The 20,680-nt window shown below is 32.9% G+C and overlaps 1 protein-coding gene and 1 pseudogene across 4 annotated transcripts in view; both read right to left on the reverse strand.

Moving 5' to 3' along the window:
* Positions 1-20,049, reverse strand: part of RAP1GDS1 (Rap1 GTPase-GDP dissociation stimulator 1) — a 100,191-nt gene extending 80,142 nt beyond the window's left edge. For 2 of the 4 annotated variants that reach the window (XM_017516202.2, XM_017516198.2), the window contains exons 1-2: positions 19,902-20,048; positions 12,708-12,833 (exon numbers count right to left, since the gene is read on the reverse strand). In XM_017516202.2, the coding sequence (XP_017371691.1) occupies positions 12,708-12,833; positions 19,902-20,022 (247 nt within the window). In that variant the 5' untranslated portion in view covers positions 20,023-20,048. Of the gene's footprint in view, positions 1-12,707; positions 12,834-19,843 lie in introns of all 4 variants that reach the window. The other 2 variants (XM_017516199.2, XM_017516200.2) reach the window with 2 other exon arrangements.
* Positions 10,005-10,157, reverse strand: LOC119469119 (annotated as a pseudogene).
* Positions 20,050-20,680: the final 631 nt, after the last annotated feature.

The following is a 20,680-nucleotide window of genomic DNA, read 5'->3' on the forward strand; positions in this document are numbered from 1 at the left end:
GACAGTATAATTTTATTTTATTTTATTTTATTTTTTTTGAGATAGGGTCTTGCTCTGTTGCCCAGGCTGGAGTGCAGTGGCACAATCTCCACTCACTGCAGCCTCAACCTCCCAGGCTTAAGCGATGCTCCCAATATCAGCCTCCCAGGCAGCAGTGTTTATTTGTGCTTGTGCATACCACCACAGCTGGCCAATTACTATAGTTTTTTTTTTTTTGTTTGTTTGTTTTTTTTGTAGAGAGGGAGTAGGAGGTCTCATCATATTGCCCAGGCTGGTTTCAAACCCCTGAGCTGAAAGCATCTGATCACCTCAGCCTCCCAATGTGCTGGGATTACAGGTGTGGGCCACATGCCTAGCCCAATTTTAATTTTTCTCTATACATCTTGTGTGTAAAGAAAACAATACAAGGCAATAGATATTTGTCTGCAAACTTGAAGAATATACCTGTATTTGTCTAGCTGGTTTACTGGGAACAGTAAAACTCTCAAACTTTTAATTGGGTTCCTTAGTTATTACTAAGAATCCAATCGAATCTGAATGTCCTTTACTTCCCAGTGAATTAAAAAGAGAAGTCAGTATTTCATATACTTCTCTATATTTAGAGAAAATGTCAAGAATAAAGGCTCAAATATAATAAAGCATGTATATATACTCTTTTCATTTTCTTTTCCTTTTTTTGAGGCATGGTCTTGCTCTGTCACCCAGGTTGGAGTGCAGTGTTCTGATAAGAGTTCACTGTAGCTTTGACATTTTGGGCTCAAGTCTCAGCCTCTGGAGTAGCTGGGACTACAGGTGTAGGCCACCATGCCAGGCTAATTCTTTCACTTTTCTGTAGAGATGGGGTCTCCCTGTGTTGCTCTGGTAGGTCTCAAATTCCTAGCCTCAAGTGATCCTCCTCCAGCATTGGCCTCCCCAAAGTGCTGGGATTACAGGCATGAGCCACCAAACCCAGCCCTCACATCATGCTTTTTTTTTTTTTTTTTAAATGAAGCTTTTACACTTTGAAAAATGTAAAAAGTTTTTCCATTTTTCTACCATCACTTGGTTCTACTCAATGTTCTTTCAATTAAGTAAAATTTATTTTTGTGATCTTTAAACATATTGAACAAAATGTTGGCTTAAGAACAGCTTTTAGTAAAATCCTTAAAAACATATTGCTAAACCTGCACGCTCATAACTATTCATACTGAAGCATAAATGTATTTAATGACAGTGCATTTATGTATTTGACAGTGATAACTTCCTCAGATATATTTACAGCAACAATGAACCTGAGACCTGGTTTTTAGATCAACACTACCACCAATTTAGCTGTTGATCCTAAAAAAGCCACTTGAATTTTCAGGTCTCTCTCAGTTTTTTAATCTGTAAAATTTGGCAGAGGTGGCTGAGATGACTTCTAAATTCCCTCCTATATAAAAAACTATGACTTCAAGGTAGCTTTATTCACTTAAGTTTTCTAATTTCTCTTTGTTCCCCTTCAATCTACATATTTCATCTAAGAAACAGTTAACATTTTGCTAAATGCAGGAGATTATTTTAACTTTTGAATGTTTACTCTCCAAATTTAAAAGAACATAAAGATATAGAAATTGCCTATGTGGCATTTCCTCTTGTGTCTATAAAGAATCTCAGACTTAATAATGCCCCCAGCAAAACAAAATAAAAACAAGCAGCAATAGCCGCATAACCCAGAAACAAAAACCAACCTCTGTTCTTTCTTACATCGACCAATTGTCCCATATTCTGTCCAGGTATTCAAGCCCTAGAAATCACTCTTGATTTCTCTCTTTCCCACATTCCCAATCCAATCCATCACTCTAAATACTTTCCAAGTTCTTCCTCCTTCCACACTACCATAACTTAATCCAAGTTACCATTATGTTGTGCCTGGACAACTACAAAAGTCTTTCAATTAGTCTCAATGCTTCCCTGCTTAACTCTTAATTTCCATGCTTCTCAACTCCTTTTCCATGCAGCTCATGAGTGATGTTTTTAAAATCCAAATCAGATCATGTCATTTCTTGCCTTCAACAACTTCAAGATGATTCACAAGGCTTTCTATCATCACACTTTGTTTCTTGAACTTTTCACACAATACTCCCGGTTCACAGTATCTCACATACCCAGGTCTCCTTTCTGAAATTGTACCAAATCCCTTCCTCTCTCAGGGCTTTACAATTACTACACTTTTTTTTTTTTTTTTTTGAGACAGGGTCTCATTGTTACCTAAGCTGGAGTGCAGTGGTGTGATAGCTCACGGCAGCCTAGAACTCCTGGGTTCAGGTGATCCTCCCACCTCAGCCTCCAGAGTAGCTGGGACTACAGCCACCACACCGGCTCATTTTTTATTTCATGGAGACAGAGTCTCGCTGTGTTGCCCAGGCTGCTCTCAAACTCCTGGCCTCAAGCAACCCTTGAGCCTTGGTGTCCAAAGTGCTGCAATTACAGATACGAGCCACCATAGCTGGCTCAATTACCATACTTCTATAAGAAACATTCTTTTTCTCTTTATACAGCTAGCTCATTCACATTTTTCAGACCTCAGCTTAAATAACATCCATAGAGAGAATTTTCTTCACCCTTAAATACACTCCTTTATTATACATCACCTTCTTTATTCCCTTGATGTCAAGCATCACATTCTATAAATAATCTTCTTTCTGTAATATTTACTTCTTTATTACCTACCTCCTCCTGCGAAAGCCTTACAGGGATACAGACTTCTTGCTCATTTTTCCCCTATAATCCCCATCACAGGTAGTGCCCCCTAAACACGGTTGGTTCAATCAATATTTGTGGATTAGGTTGTATGTATATACCAAAGAATACAAAGACATAGAGTATTTCCTGGAATTTACTCATTATTACATATCTTCTCAGTATATATATTTTATAAGTACAATCATTACCATAAAAAATGTGACCTATGTTCTCAAAGGGGGAGAACAATAATTTGTGGTGTTAGAAAGGACGTCTTCACACTCAAAGAGATTAGAAGCCAATGATGTAAATCATGAACAGAAACGTATTTTTCTAAGTCTGAAATACTCACTATTCTGATCTGCATGATTATGAAGACTTTTTTTCCATTCCTATTAAATATACTGCTTTTAATTTTGCCAACTACTAAGTTAATTTCCTGGAGTAGGAAAATGGTACATACATATACCTACATTGTGTTTGCTGTTGTTTGTTTTCAGACAAGGTCTTGCTCTGCCACCCAGGTTGGAGTGTGGTAGCACAATCATGTATCCCTGCAGCCTTGAACTCCCAGGTTCATGTGATCCTCCTATCTCAGCCTCCCAAGTATCAGGACTACAGAAGTGTTCCACCATGCACAGCTAAATTTTTTTATTTTTTGTAGAGACAGGATCTTTCTATGTTGCCCAATGAGTAATCATTCACTCCTGGGCTCAAGTGATCCTCTCACCTCAGGTTCCCAAAATGTTAGGATTACAGGTGTGAGTAACTACACCAGATCCTACATTGTTTTTCAAGGAAAAGTTAAAATGTATTTATGAAGCCTACTAGAAAATTAATTCTAATGTTTACATGTCCCCCTATAATTCTGCCAACAGTGAATTTCTGTTACGTACCTTAGACATAATCAAATATGTTTTAAGTATTCAAATAAAAAAGCTCATCAATATCTTTTCTAAAACTCAAAACACAATTTATTCACCTTCCAGATTTAAGTAAAATCCCTGAAAGACTAGATATAAAAGCAAAAGCTATAAATATTACATAAGTAAAATAACAAACAGTAGTCATGAAGAAAAAGCCACCAAGGTTGTTAAATGCACACATCAAAAGAGAAGCATTCAACTTACAATTCTGTGACATTATGTTCAGGTTTAAAATTGTGCATTTACATGGGAAAATTTCAAGGTGTATGTACATTTACACTTGTAATGCCAGATCAGGGAAAGAAAATGAATTAAATCTTTCATTTCCCAAAGTACTAGTACCAAAGATGCAGCATAAAATGAGGTTATGGCCCAGCATTTGATGGACATAGCTTTTGGTATGCCTGCTGATACTAGTATTAACTTCTGTAGTCCGACAGGTTTCTCACATCAGTTAAAACTGTTCAATAATTCTACTTTTTCAAAAACCCTTTCTCTAATAAAGAATCCATAATTGGCAATACATTTCCTAAAGAAATTACTACAGTTTCTATACTCCTTATATTTTTATAATTCTATATTATTTTATTAGCAAAAGACAGAATATCTTTAGTTTATAAATTATAGTCAATTAACTCAATTATTTCCTTAAAAATTACCTAAAGCAACTTTTACATAGCAGTTAGATAACAATATATGTAATTTATTGTTCTATTACTCCTATTGTTGAAGATCAAAAGTAGGTTTTATAAATATTTTAAATATAAAAGTTGTTTTTGTAAACTATTTCATACTTAAATTATGCAAGACTCTATATACATGTGTGTGAGCAAATGCACACATAGTTTACGATTTAGAATTTAATCTGAACTGATGGGAGCATAGTTTCTCAAAGGGTAAAAACATTTTACATTTTACTCAGCAAGAAAAACGTAAATTATTCACTTTTTTTTTTTTTTTTTTGGGAGACAGAGTCTCACTCTATCACCCAGGCTGTAGTACAGTGATCTCAGCTCACTGCAGCCTCTGTCTCCCTTGTTCAGGCAATTCTCATGCCCCAGCCCCCTGAAGCTGGAATTAAAGGTGCATGCCACCATGCCTGGTTTTTTTTTTTAAGTAGAGACGGGGGTTCACCATGTTGACCAGACTGGTCTTGATCTCCTGACCTCAAGTAATTCACCTGCCTCAGCCTCCCAAAGTGTTGGGATTACAGGCGTGAGCCACTATGCCTGGCCCTGAATTATCCCACTTGTACACAGCATTTCTTTTTCATATTTCTTCACTGCTAAGGAAAATACACCCAACTTGTAGAAAGGAAAAGGTTAATTAAAAGTTGAGAAAGTTCTCAGTACTTCAGCTTGGTTAAAAATAAGAAAATTTTAAAAATTTTAAGCAAAGCACTATTAAAAAGAGCAGACGATAATATGTGTTGATAGGGTTCAATAAGCAGACTAGAAATCTTATGTTTCACATATCTAAACTTTGACTTTAACAGGTGAAATTAGGGTAGTAAAGTTAAGGGGAAAAAACAGACTTAGACCAAAAAATGTTTAAACTCCCAAATAGGCCTCTATAATTAGACTTCTCCCGCCCTACCTAAAACGTGTTAATAGGGAAAGGAAAATTCCAGAGCCATTCAGCCTTCTGACTCAGAGAATGGAGGTAGGGGTAGCAGAGAAGGCAATCATATATGACTTTTTATTGAACCCAAGAAAAATAATCTAATATTTTTGCCACGTGCAATACTCTCACAGGTTGCCTCTATTTTCATATCTATAAAATTAGGGACAATTACTCAGAAATTACTATTCCACGTCTTCCCTAAGACGTTAGCTTTTTATAACATAGTACTTGGAAGTAATCCAGGATGAGAAAAAAAAAAAAAAAGCAGTAATATGTGTTCTTTGTCCTACAATTTTTAAGGAAAACTTTATAGAATCTTGGATCTCTGAATACCATTTAATAAAAGAGGGATTTAAATTTAATACCAAGTACAAAAATGGAAAGAACTTTAGTTTCTCAAAGTGTAAACTATCTGAAGAGATAGAGTACTTAACATTGCTTAAACCTGGTGCAGTGTATGCAAGAACCAGCCAAACTGGTAATAACCTATCTGAGTACTATCTCTCACTTCACATTATAATTTCGTTCTCTCTGCTGCAGTCACTATTTACACCACACCTGGCCTCCTATAATGGCTTCCTGGTATCTCTGCCTCACATCTCTGTCCATTCCAATGAGACTATATGATACTACAAAACTGAAAATATCAATTTCTTCAAGTTACTTTCAGAGGCTCTTTCCTGTCCATATATCAAAGTCAAAATAATTCCTTAGCCTACAGACATTTTAAGAGCACACTACACATTAATGGATACACAATCAAGATCTCTACCATAGCACACCTATATTACTATTTGGCAATTTTTTAAAAATTGTATCTTCATAATTTACAACATGATTCACAGCCCCAATTCTGAACTTTCCCCGCAAACCACAAACTTCCTACCATCATTTTGCTGTTGACGTTTATGAACAGATGAACTTGACATCTATGTTACTGGGACAATAGAGCTATACCAAAAACACTCCTCTGACTGCCCTCTTTACTACTTAAAGGTCTTCTTTAATACTTTTCATTTATCTTCTGTCTTTTTTCTCTAAGGCAGAAATGTCCCTTCTCATTTTAATACTAATCTGTTTACTTGTGTTCATAATTTCACTTTACATGGTCTATGTTATTTCCCTATCAGTTATTCCCTCTCAAGGAAATTTACTCTGCTTTTGTCCCTAGCTCTTAACCCAACAAGTATGAATTCTCTCTCCCTAACTCTTATTTTAGGGCTGATAGGTTTTTGCTGATTTTTCTTTTTCCCATAAAAGTCAAATTTGAAGGGAGAAAAAATTAGAGGCAATTTTGTCTTTCACATTAATTGCACAAACTCAGTTAAAATTATTGCTGTGAGCCATGCTTTAAAATTTTATGTGTATGTGTGTATATACCTGCTGTCCCCATCTCCCACCTTAGATACTGCTAAAACAAACAAGGTCATTTCCCACAGAGAAGAAAATATATATGCATTCTGGGTAGGTGATGTTTTTAAACTTTTTATTTAGAATTAGAGGCTCACAGAAGTTATTTAAAAAAAAAAAAAAAAGGCACAAAAAGGTCTTATGTACCCTATATCCAGCTTCCTCCAATGGTAACACTGCATAACTCTACTACTCAATAACCCAACCAGGACACTGACATTAGTACAATGTCAGACCTAATTCATAGTTCAATCAGTTTTTAGTGTATGCCTATGGGCATGTATGGTTCTAAACAATTTTAACATATGTATAGATTTGTGTACCACAACTAAAGCAGTATTTTAAAATATTCACTTCCATGCTAGTCAGGTTTCCATCAAACTGATACTGGGCTCAAAAATCAAAGATAAACATGTTTTATTGGTCTCAAGAAATAGAACTTGTACATATCTCACAACACAGAGAAAAGGAAAAGTACAATAAGTGCAAACCAGAATTCTATTCTGATTTTAAACTAATCTAGGAAATATATTCAAATCAAAACTTTTTCAAATTTATAAACTGAATCCTTGAAGCAAGTTTAACCCCCAAAAAACAACATACTTGGAATATACTACCCAAATATAACTACCTTCTGTAAAGTCCTCAGTATTATTTCCTGGATTCTGTTGAAGATTCATACAAAAGACAATCACATGGAGAACATCTGGGCAACTTTTGTAGAAGTCTCTAAGGACACTGTAATACCAATAAATATCCTTAGATATTTTAACTAGGTATGTGCACAGAATCACCTAGGGAATTAATGATACCCTGATAAGTCCCTTCTAGTATTTTTTCTCAAGAGTTTGTTTGATTAAAGAACTAGAATATTCATTTTTAACATAAAATAAAAATTACAAGGCATGTCAAGTTGTTTTTTCACATAGGCTGCCAAGAAGCTCAAGTGAAATCAGTGCTTATATACAGTCAAGCATATTATCCTTGCTTCCCACCAGATTTATCTTTGCCTCTCTTTATATGGCTTCTGTATCTTTATGTAAATATCTTTTGTATCTTACTGTATGTATTACACTGAGTCACACACAGTTTTTATATAAAACATACTTAATCCACACAAACTTACTCTACCAATGAGGAAACTAAAGTCAGAAAGATTAAATGGTAACTTGGTAGAGCTGGAAATCACATTCATTTGCAATATCCACTTTCTAGGGGTTATATTAAAATTTTATATTTTTATAATTATATTAATTTTTAAACAAATTCTATTTTTTTTCTAAGGAATGCAATATTTAGTTAATTTCTAAAAAAAGCTACAGTTAATATTTATTTTCATTCCGATAAGAAAACATATATTTAGTGTGTGCTCTGTAATTGTACTCAAGTTGTGTTCCTTTGTTCATTTTATTTTTTCTACCATTTAAAAAGCTCCTTAATGGCATGTGCTTGTTTTTAGAGCTTATGACAGAGTTACAAAACAACATCTACTTCAATCTATATTTAGAATGTCTCTATAGTGGAATGCTTTCATGTGATAATAGTCACAATTACTATCTCTAAAAGTAGTAGTAGCATATTGTTTATTTTTATATATATGATGTACTTTAATAATAAACTCACCATAAAATACAACAGATTAATTGATGAAAATTAAATAATCTTAATTTTATACTACTTACAGACTGATAATTGTTTTATTCTAAAACTGAATAACAAAGAAAATAGGATAAGACTTGCATGAGACTTTAATAACATAACAAATATAAGTAATCAATTAACCTAATTGATATCACTGAAATAAACATATATTTTAAATGTTGGATATAAATAGTTCCCTTTTGAATGTAACTGCTGCAAATATACTTTGATTATTTTGGCAATTTCAAAGTATTTCAGTATTATATTAATATATGCTTTCTGATCAACTTATATAATAAAATATTGTAGAATTATTAGTAACTATTTTTCAGCATTTGCAGGAAGAACAATGAATTCCTTCTACACTATTTTTATATAAAGGCTTTTTATATAAAAATAAAGCCTTTGTATTAAAATAGTGTAGAGGCTTTATTTTTATATAAAAAGCCTTTATATAAAAATAGTGTAGTACAAGAATTACCAATATACAAATGGATACATGCATATGTTTCAGCATCCCTCCCATTTACACTTGATATCAATGAATAAACAATATTTCACTTCACAAACACTGGCTCATTTTAATATTTATTTACTCATCAGTGAGGAAAAATACAACTTTTTAATCTCATGTAAGATAGCATATCATAAAAGCTTAAGTGTGCAAATCTTTCCAATAATAGTACCAGTTACATAATAAACATTAATTTTATTTCTGTAAAGAGGTATATTTAATTTTAAAACATCTTTATTTGATTTGTACATTATTCTTCCTCTGTGTATAAAAAGGCACAAATATTTCAAATATTTAGTTTCATGTAATCACTTTCTTCTAGACTCTACTAATATCTTTTAACAGTAGATCAAGTAACAATTATTTCCTGACCCAAGTAGTAATATTCACAAACTGAACACTAGTCTCAAATCACCAATTTATCCCCAGGAATTATAAATATAGGATGGGAATTTAACATAAAGCTTTTTAAAACTAAAGGCCATTTAAGTATATCAACAATTTAAAATGTGCAGTTATATAAACAAATCAATAAAATGAAGAATGCCACAAAGATGGCTATATAAGAACATAATCTTTTTTATAACACCTTTGGAATAGAAGTGTAAATAGGCCAAAGGCATGCATTTCTGAAATACGATAATACTGGGCTTTAAAGCCACATTTCCTGGTATATCCCATCAAATGCACAATTTTGATTATTTCTTTCCAAATTGAAACACAATTTTCCTTTCTTCTCTGATCTGAAAGATGGCGAACTTCTCATAAAAAGAGTTATTTTGGCAAAGTTAAAGGGTAGAATTTAAAAATATTGCTTATGTCATAAGTCTGGATACTTTGAAAGAGAAATCTACAAATAAAGTGCCTCACAGGCTCTCTGGAAGAAAAAAGACCAAGCATTTTAAATGAAAAACATTCTCAAGCCAGTGATTCTTTCATTTCTATATGCAAGAGGGAGACTGGGATTCAAAAAGTTCATCAGCAACAAAGCTTTACTCCATCCCATTTAGCAGAATGTCAGTCTGTTATCTCATGTTAGGATTATATAAGACTATTTTCTTCCATTAGGAAGAGTTCCTAAAATGGGCACTGTCAAGGCTGGTAAAAACTGAAATCTGACCTAGTTTTTCTCCAAAGATTTACATGGATTTTATGGTAATTCCTTCTACAGTTGGAGCTTGTCTCCTTTCAAATACACTATGCTAACTGAAATGTGCTAGGTAATACTTTACTTTCCATGTGTCAAAGTAAAAATCTACAGAACATGTAAGAATTTCTCAAATTTTTATCTCCAATAGTGAATTCTACACTTGATCTTAGCCAAAAGGCTGAGAGGCAATTCAACAGTGAATTCTTATACCACTTTCTATTTACGTCAACATGACTATCTGTTGTAAGCCTACTATCATCCTGAATAAACCTACATTAAAAAAATTATTCATTTGGAGTACATTAATAAAATAGAAATCAACTGATTAGCCTCACAGATAAGTTTGATAAAACACAAATATATGAACTTTAAAACATACTTTATTTGAAAAATAAAGATTCTTTGTATTGATCACAAGGCTATCAGGTAGTTTTCTATACTCCTTTTAAAAATGAAGCATTACATTCCTGAGAGTGAAGATTGGTGAATTAATAACATTTCTAGCCACAAAATAAAAAGAGAAATGCATTTCAAGTAAATTAACAAATCAACCACACATTTACAGAATTTTATATTATTCTTGTAATTCAAGTATAAATACCACAACTGTCCTACAATCATTCTAGAGAAATCACTAAGAAGTTCACCGAATTTAATTTTAAATAAAAGGGTAAGAAGGCATGCAGTCTATAGAAATTATATGCATATGAAAGCATGGCACAACAAATACATTTTCATCATATATTTACAGTAAGTAATGAATCACTTCTCATATTTATTCATTTTTAAGACTTCCAACTTCATTTTCCTGAACTGAAGTTTATAAGTATAAAAATATGACCTGTATTTACTATGCTTAATTAACCATTTAGCTCTGATTTCCACTGAACTAAATGAGGATAAGTTGGCTATAAATACTTACAATGAAATAAAAAAAATTAACTTCATAGCTTAAAGGATATCCATAGAACTTTATATAGTATACCTCATAAGATAAAGTAAATAAATATGATAAATACTATAATAATAGACTTCAGTTTCAGCAAAAGAATGATCTTGTTAACTAGACATTTATTACCTTAAGTTCAAGGTTCTTTAGAATACACAGGAAATAAAATTACTCTATGCCCACAAAAACCAAAGCAATATGAGACAAACTATCACTGTTTGTATTTCTCCTATTTTATCAATAGGAGAAACTCCAGGACAAAAGTTCTCAAAACAGGTAATATTCTCTGTGTTCAAACAATGTATATTCAAGAATAACTAAAATGAACAAGGTTTAAAGAATACTTTTGGTACCCTTACATTCTAGTTACAAACACAGAAGGATAAGAATAAAAACAGCAATAATCAATACTCTCCAAGTACAGTCATTAATCTTTTACTCAGCTGAGGTCTTTTTAATATATTTTGCTAAAATTAATCATATAAATATACAATAAGCGGTTCATTCTTAAAAGTTGATATTATAAACTATGGTGCTTAATAAAAACCCTAAATATAAAAACACAAAGTTATAAACATAAAGTAATAGAATTTTGTAAATAAAGCTAACAACCTATGATAAAAAGAACTGGAAGGAAGGCGCAGGTAGGCAGATTTACAGGCTATATTGGGAATTAAAAACTGTAAGTTAAAATTTATATTAAGACATCTATGTCCTCAGAATAATTATTGATATTTCAATACTTATGGCTATTATAACTCCTATTTCAGAAAAAGTGAAAAAAGGAGAATAACTGAGGCTAGTTTTACCACTCCTGCTATATATGAGTTACAACTGTAGTTTCAATGCTTTTTCCTACTTCTTTCTTATATCATAAATGAAGGTATTTATGTCCTTTCTTTCTGGCTTATATGCATAAATCACTTTTCGGAGGACTGGCTATTATAAAAGGGCCATATCTTTTGCGTTTATATACAAAATATAACTCATTTGAGTCAAACACTCAATGGGGAAAATAAGCATTAAAAGTTATCCTAGCTATAGAAATAAAACTAAATTCCTAGGAGGTTTTTTAGGTGAATGATAAAATATGTGTTTTGGCTCAGAAAATAGAAATCTAAGGAAAATCAGGATAACCCTAATTAAGCTAAATATACTTAAGATTTTTTTCTGTATTTTGTTTATATGTAAAAAGGGAAAGCAGAAATGGTAACAGAGCTACAATATACCCATACCCCAGTTCTTGCTCTTTGCCTAGTAAGAACAGTATATTATAGAAGGTGGTGAGGATGACAATGATATAATGACAAATAGGAATGAAGTCAATACAAATGCAATGGGCCAATCTAGCTTTTGAGAAGAGAATGGTTTTTATGATTGGTTTTACTGAATTGTAAGTAATTAAAAATGTATTTGGACAGACATAGAAACTTTAAAAAACTGTGTCCATAACCATTCTCATTCAGAGATATTACTTCAATGAAACCTAATTGAGAAGATGGACATATGTATTTTTTCTCAACTTAAAGCCCAATTTCTTAGAAACTGACTTAATTTCCTCTGAAAATATCATTTGTGATAATAGAGGAAAACAATTCATTTCCTGTGATTTCTTAGGTAAGAATACAATGGCCCAAATCTCCATAAATTCTGTTAAATAAGCAGTGCTAAATCATACTGACCCATGTTAGTGTTTTAGCCTAGAAAAGTCAGTGCTAACACCAAAGTAGATTAGTCTGAATATCATAATTCTTAAAAATGTATGTGTAGTACTTATATGTCAACACTTACGGCTATCGTAACATATGTTTCCTAGAGCCCTGCCCGTTTGAAGCAGCACTTCCTGGTCTTTGCTATTTAGCAGCTGCACCAGTGGTGAAATCAATCCAGCATCCACACATGGAATTCGCATAAACTCTGAAAATAAGAGACATATTTAATTAAAAATCTAACAATTCACAATTTACATAAATCAACCCCTCCAACAAAATAAATACCTACTTTTAATATATGGTATTTAAAAACCATCTTGAAAAGGTAGCTGAATATTTGAAGAGTACATTTCTGTTCAAAAGTACCCTATTAGAGCCCTACTAAATGCTTCATAGAATACACAAATGAGTGGGGTCATATTTTTGTTTGCTGATAGTCTCTGCCATAAACCAAAAGGATTTTTAATTAACTTTCATTACAACTAGTTTATCACTATCTTCTTGTAATAACTTGAAGAGCTTTGGAAGCAGTATGTGTGATAATGGAAACAATGGCAATGTATTTCTGCGAGCCTGATGATTAAAGTACTACAGTTATAAACTAAGCCATCAAATTGCCTAATTTTTCACTGTTTTCTTAAAAAAAAAATATATATATATATATATATATTTATATATATATTTATATATATATATATATTTTTTTTTAAAGGGGTTCAATGACCATTAAAAAATAATATATCCTTTTTTGGTTGGTAAGATATAGTGGAATCATCCACTTCTTATCTTCATTCCTGTCCTTTATTAAAATCTGTTTTATGGCTCACTCATATCTGCTGCTGTACCCATACATTTATAGGTCTCAAGCACTGAATAATTAAGATTTCTCAAATTTCAAACTCATTTTTTCCTTATATTTATGGCATACCATTCTCTATGTATTAACTCCCCATGATACCACCACAGTCATGATTGAACATGAACTTTTTTTTTTTTTAACAGTGTCTCATGATGGACCACTACAAAACATAAGGACATACGTAACTGATCAAAGTTTTCCAATATCAATAACCAAATTATCTTTTGGACATCACAACTCACCATAAGGATGTTCTGGTCAATAATGTTAGTTAATAAAGAACTAATTTCTCTATCTATACCCTGTCCTACTAAAAAATCAGTATCTTTTCACTTTCACTATCAAGGTGGTCTACCCCTTAGTTTGTTCCACAGGTACCCTCATAAGCAATCCTCCCTCTCCCTTCATTTTCAAATTCTTAGAGCACACCATATAGGTTATTCTGTCATCTGTCACCTCTGAGACAACTTCTTTTCCTACTAAGACAGCTATAAGTCACAGAGGTATTCCTCTCTCCCTAAAGAATTTAATTCCTATCATCTCTTTCTTATTATTCTATCACTAAAAATTCCTTGTAATATAAACTTCTAAGACTGAGATTATTTCCTATGTCAACAACTAACCTTTGAGTTTGTCATTGATGGTTTAAACTCAGTAATATTAAGTATCCCATCACTCATGTTAAGAAAATAAATTATGCTATACATGTTCATGGATTCAATGACCATCTATAGGAGATGACACATCAATCTGCTTATGTACCTCTTTAGTTAATGGTTACTTTAGACCTCTCATAGATTTCAAATCTTTTTTTCCCTGAGACAAGGTCTCACCCTCTCATCCTGGCTGGCATGCAATGGCATAATAATAGCTCACTGTAGCCTTGAACTCTTGAGCTTAATGGATCCTTCCTGACCTTAGCCTCCTGAGTAGCTGAAACTACACACATGTACCACCAGGCCTAGATAATTTTTTTTTTTTTTTTTTTTTTTTTGTGACGGAGTATTGCTGCTCTGTTACCGAGGCTGGAGTGCAATGGTACAGTCTCGGCTCACTGAAACCTCCACTTCTGGATTCAAACAATTCTCCTGCCTCCTCCTCTTGATTAGCTGGGACTACAGGCGCATGCCACCACACCTGGCTAGTTGTTGTATTTTTAGTAGAGATGAGGTTTCATCAGGCTGGCAGATCTCGAACTCCTGACCTCGTGATCTGCCCACCTTGGCCAATCAAAGTGCTGGGATTACAGGCGTGAGCCACCATGCCTGCCCAAGTTGTTTTTTTTTTTTTTTTTTTTAATAGACAGAGTTTCACTCTGCTGCCCTGGCTGGTATCAAACTTCTACTTCTAGTCTCAAGTGATCCTCCCATAGTTGCCTCCCAAAGTACTAGGATTATAGGTGAGAGCCACCATGCCTAGCCTAGATTTCAAATCCTAAAATATGCCACTAACTCATATTAAAGACAGATGTTCATTATACTTTTCACTGAACAATGTCTGGTTCCCAACAGTAAGATGATCTCATTGACCACTAAAACAAAAAATTTAGGAATGGTATGATTTGTACTCATTTCATAAATAAAACTTGTTTATCTTATTATTTTGTTTTGTTATTGTTATTCTTCAGGCAATGGCAACATTAATGAATTACTGTGTTTCTTTACCCTTATGCTTTATCTATATGACACCAATCTTTCAGAATTTTGTCTCTACAATCAATAGCTTCAAGTATTCTTGGAATAATGGAGAATAAATAATTATAGAAAAATTATGGAATCAAAACTCTTTGGAGACATTTTTACTCAAAAACATATAAAGATAAAACAAAGCTAATATACATATTCCTCAGCTTTTAGTCACTGTCAGTCCCAGGATAAAGCAAAAAAAAAATTTCTTCTAAAAATCTTTAAGAGTGGTAGCCCTCACTAGCTAATTTTAAAGACATGAAGTTATCATGCTTCAGACAGATATATTTTTTAAAAAATACCAGGGATGTATAAGAATATCTTTAAAATGTTATACATATTACATTACAGAGGCTTCAGAATGGCTGACAGTCATCTTTCTTCAAAGGGGTTCCTATTACTTATACCTCTCTACATTCACACCTGCTACCTTTCACAGCTCGCTGGATTCTGACTCAGTAGCTTAAGAGATGGTCTACTTTGAAAGATTTCCTAAAAAGAGCAATGGTGATGAACTTAAAAAAAAAAAAAGCGAAAATCAGATTTTCTCTCTTGGCAATATGAACTCAGAGAACTGAAAATTTTGGTTAAGGGAGCAGGGCAGTACTGCAAGGGGGAGAGGCTGAAACTGAGATACATGACAGTGACTAGAAATCAGTGTTAGTGGATGACATTATGCTGTAGAAAGCAGGAGCCACTAAGTATTTCTATATATGTGTATTTGCCTATACAGCATAGAATTCATTTTTTTTTTTTTTGCAAAACACATATAAGTTAATATAGAAATTTAATACAGAAGTTTGAAGGCATTGCTCTATTTCAATATCAATACATATAAAAAGCTGATTTCCACCTAAGACTAATGTTTTTCCCTTTGACTGCAGTAATATATCCATTAAATAATTGTTGATTATTTCTATTCTTTTCTAAATCTAGAGTGTTAACACTTTACTTTTTTGCTTTTACTTTCTCAAACCTACTTGAATTACATATTCATCCAGCAGCATCATAAAGTACAGGCTGTGATGAAAACCACAAAATAAAATTATTTTCTTTTTAAATACACTGAGATTTATATCCCTCTCACATATCCTCAAATAATAAAAAACCTGGTCTACTTTCTCCACTTTCAGCTACCTTAAAACTCTTTTAAAACAAATTTTCAAGCCAAATAAAAACACTAAGTAGTAGAGTCTACCTTAGTGTTTATGAGACTAAATCATAATATATATTCACATTTCCATTTTCTCTAATAACCTCCCCATATTAATTCTTAGCTTTTCTTTTCAAAAACAAGGAAAACTATGAGGCATGAATATAAAAGAATGAGTGACATTTATATTTTCCATTCACACTTTGTACCGCCCTGGTTTTTAAAGAAAGTACTGATGATCTTTCTTACAAAATGACTAAGGTTAAGCTTCCAACCCTGAGGTTTCAAGGTATACTTTAAGCTACCTGACAACATAGTATGTTTTTCTGAAGTCTCAACTTTATTTAATGATTTTTCTAGGGCACGCATGCATTTTATACTAAAACAAACACGTACTACATGTATCTGTTATGGAGTAGAGGACAAAATTAAAATAAATAAAATTTATAAGACAGAACAGGAGACTTCTGTATTTGTGGTTAGTGCTCACCGAAGGTCTTGCACTCTTTTGTTAAAAGCACTCAGATGGAAGTTTTGATAAACACTTTGCAATATGATAAAGTACACAGAAGAACAAAAAAGAGTAATGTTAATCGAAACTACTGATTCTGTACTGCTTTAGACTGAAACTTGGTTCTCAAGCTTTATACTCATCAGAATCACCTAGAAGACTTGTTAAAACAGATGGTTGGGCCCACTCCTGAGTCCCTGATTCAGTAAGTCTGAGTGAGTGGATCCAAGAATTTGCATCTAACAAGTTCCCGGGTGAGTCTACTGCTGCTATGGTCAAAGGCAGGGAACTGCTTTACAGCAACAGACATAAAGCAGTTTCAACTTTTGCTGGTTTTTATACATTTTCATGTCAGTTACCAGCCAAATCTTTCAGGTTACATGCTACTACCCCTGTATTCAGACCACCTCTACACATTCCACTGCCAACATAAAATCTCATTTACTAAAAAAAAAAATGAAAGGAGAGAAAACAAACTAGTGCACAAAATCCAACTATTATCACATAAGTGTGATGATAGGCAAGATATTTAGCTTCCATGTTTTCTCATGTATATAAAATAACCCTAATTCACATGGGATTGAAATAATGTACATGACACTTAAATTATGTGGTCACAAAATCATAGCTAGCATTAAGCACTATTACTATTATTATTACTTTGAGAGTCCAATTCTGAAATATTCACAGACACATCATATCTTGCTTATTTGTCCTTTTACCTCATATCATTCTGAAGTCTATTATATAAGGGAATAACACAGTTAAAAGGTCTAAAAAATCTTTTACTATAAGTTATAGTCAAAGCTACCCTCCCACACTGAACTCACCCATGGAACTTCTTACAAATCCTCTAAATTTTGAATGTCAGTAAAAGGTGTGTTAATTTTTAAAGATTCTTTTTGTATGCACAAAAACCTATTTGGGGTTTATCTGAATCTAAGAATTAAATGCTGATATTTCTCCTCTGTGCACAGCAAAGTAAAGATGAACAATTTAACTTCCAACCTCATATTCTCTGGTTCATACAATCTTTTTCACTGTCAGTTTCTAACAAGAAATACATGCCCAATACTATGTTGTGTCAGGTTGCATTTCTGAAGATATGTACTTGTTTTGAAAAGAACATTCAGTGGCCAGGCGCAATGGCTTACGTCTGTAATCCCAGCACTTTGGGAGGCCGAGGTGGGATGATCCCTTGAGCCCAGGAGTTGAAGACAAGTCTGGGCAACATAGAGAGACCCTGTCTCTACAAAAAATTATAATAATTAAAAAATTAGCCAGGCATGGTGGTACATGCCTATGGTCCAGCTATGCAGGAAGCTGCGGTGGGAGGATCGCTTGGGCCCAAGAGGTCAAGGCTGGAGTGAATCGTGATCCTGCCACTATACTTCAGCCTGGGTGACACAGCAAGATCTTGTCTCAAAAAACCCCCCAAAAAACCACTCAACAAGATTCCGGTCCACTTTCTCAGCCAATTACTTAAAAAAGTAATGTGGTCACAGTACTAATATACCAATGTATCCTATTTATTTTAACCAGTGGAGGTTAGTGATATGCCCATTACCAGCCTCTGATTAAAAGTATAAACATTAAAAATTCTATTATAACTTTAGAACATAGCTGTCATCTACTAGAATATAACCAGAAGAAACTCTTCACAGCAGAGTTGTCATGAAATTGTGACAGAGCATTATGAGGAATATTATTAAGTAAGAGCATATAGGAATGGCAATCCATTTCACAAAAATCTGTTATCCAAAATTTCTGAATTTACAATACAAGAACACTAAAAAAAGGATTTTAAGATTAAAAATTGTGGAATCTCTACCTTGATTTCTGGAAATCTATATTGTAACTCTAACAAAGTTAAAAGACTTGTTTTTAAAAGCCAAGATGCTTTGTGTCTAAGCTAATTCAGACAGGGGATGGTCCAGCTTAACAAGCCATGTCTGGAAAGAATTCATTTTCAAACTATATCTGCTTCTTAGATGTGACATATAAGAGTGATAGGTGGCCAATTTTCTAACAACCACCAAAAAATGATATGCCAATATAGAATCTAACTAGAACTTGCAAAGCATTTTGAGAACCTCTACATAAATGACACAGTTTCACAATAATTTTCTTTTTGATAGCACACCTAAAAATACATTGTTTTACCAGCCCAAATCAACATATTCTGGTACTTTACAAAGCTACCTGCCATGATAATTACACAAATGAAGCCAGAATTTTTAAATTCTTTTGCTTTAAAGAATAATATATGAAACATATTAAATAAAAGGCTAAAAAATAATGTAAAACTGACAAACTGAGGCACATTAAAGGTATTATATATAGTATGACCTTCTCTTATGCTTAAAAATTGCTCTAGAAATTCAGTGTTTTCCTCAAAACTGACTGAATTTGCATGACCATATGCAAATATTTATGCTATGATATAATTCATCCAAAGAATGTGTGTCTCAGTGTATACACAGTACACAATGTGATGGATTAAGTATTCTAAACTTTGTCATTTTTTTTTCCAGAGTATTCTTACATGAAAGCTTAAGAAAAATGGAACTTACATGGAAACTTAAGAAATATAGGTTTTCCACAAAGGTGAGTGCAGAAAATAGAACATATATTCCCACTATACTAAAGTCAAGTGCCAATATCGGAACAGTAGGCAAAACTAAAAAAGAACAGTAAGTTTATGTGGATATAACACAAACAAACATAAATATTTTAAAATATGCTATCTCTTATGACAAAAAAGATAAATGACTCAGTGGCAAATTTAAGAATCTTATACTCAAAGTAATAACACAAGTATAGTTGAGAGTAGCAGAGCTTTCCCATAATTCTACTGAGAAAGAATGGGTTATCAAATGGGACATGTGTGGATGACTATAACTATACTCATTTAAAACAATTACATGAAGAGCTGAACAAAAGATAAATGAAATTTAAAAATGTCTAATCTACAAAATTAAAACATAAATGAATAAAGCATACTGACAAGTAAGATGTAAAACTGAAGATGTTCCCAGCAGAAAAGTTCTTGAGGTAAACCTCACCATTTTTGGCTACTTCTGCTATGATGTTAGCTACTTTGGCTTTGAAGGAAGACTGTGGAGTCAACAGACTTGCAAACAGCTGAAGTATTCCACTTGCTTGGATTTTTTCACTTGTTTCCATATCTACAAGAGATACATACAAAGAGCTTCAATGAAAATCTTTAATGCTAACACTGACAACTGTTATCTACAATAAATTCTTCAAGAATTTTTCCTACCCATAATGGAAATTAGTTTCAGTATACATTCAAATATATATGTTTATATAAAATTACCTTCTGCTCCATAAGCTGCTTTTATCTTGAGTTTTAATCTGCACAGAACACTTGATAATATTTTATTAACAGACTATACAGAAGTTCCTTCTGAATATATCATTTGCATACCAAATTTATTCTCAATGTTAGTTCTAACCCTTTCTATTCAGAATAGAAATGCTTTTTTCTGTATCTCTTCTGAATTCTAAGAGCTATTATATCAACTCTATGGTTCCCTATAATGCTATAGCAACTTTAAAAAATGGCAATCATATAGACAAAAAACTCACCTCCTATCATTTTATATGGAATGAATAAATGAGAGTCGAGGTGATTATATGGTTCCATGACTCCCATGTTTTTCATACAACTCATTCACACCACCATTAATGAAGACGGGAACTAGTACATTACAAAACTCCATGGTATTGTGAACTCTATTTGGTGATACAGAAATTCAAGAGGCCTCTTATTTGTTAAAATACAAATAAAGGGCCTATTGAAACAAGCTACTTCATATAT

This window comes from Cebus imitator, unplaced genomic scaffold (assembly GCF_001604975.1).
Source record: "Cebus imitator isolate Cc_AM_T3 unplaced genomic scaffold, Cebus_imitator-1.0 Scaffold575, whole genome shotgun sequence".
In the NCBI taxonomy this organism is placed as follows: Eukaryota; Metazoa; Chordata; class Mammalia; order Primates; family Cebidae; genus Cebus; species Cebus imitator.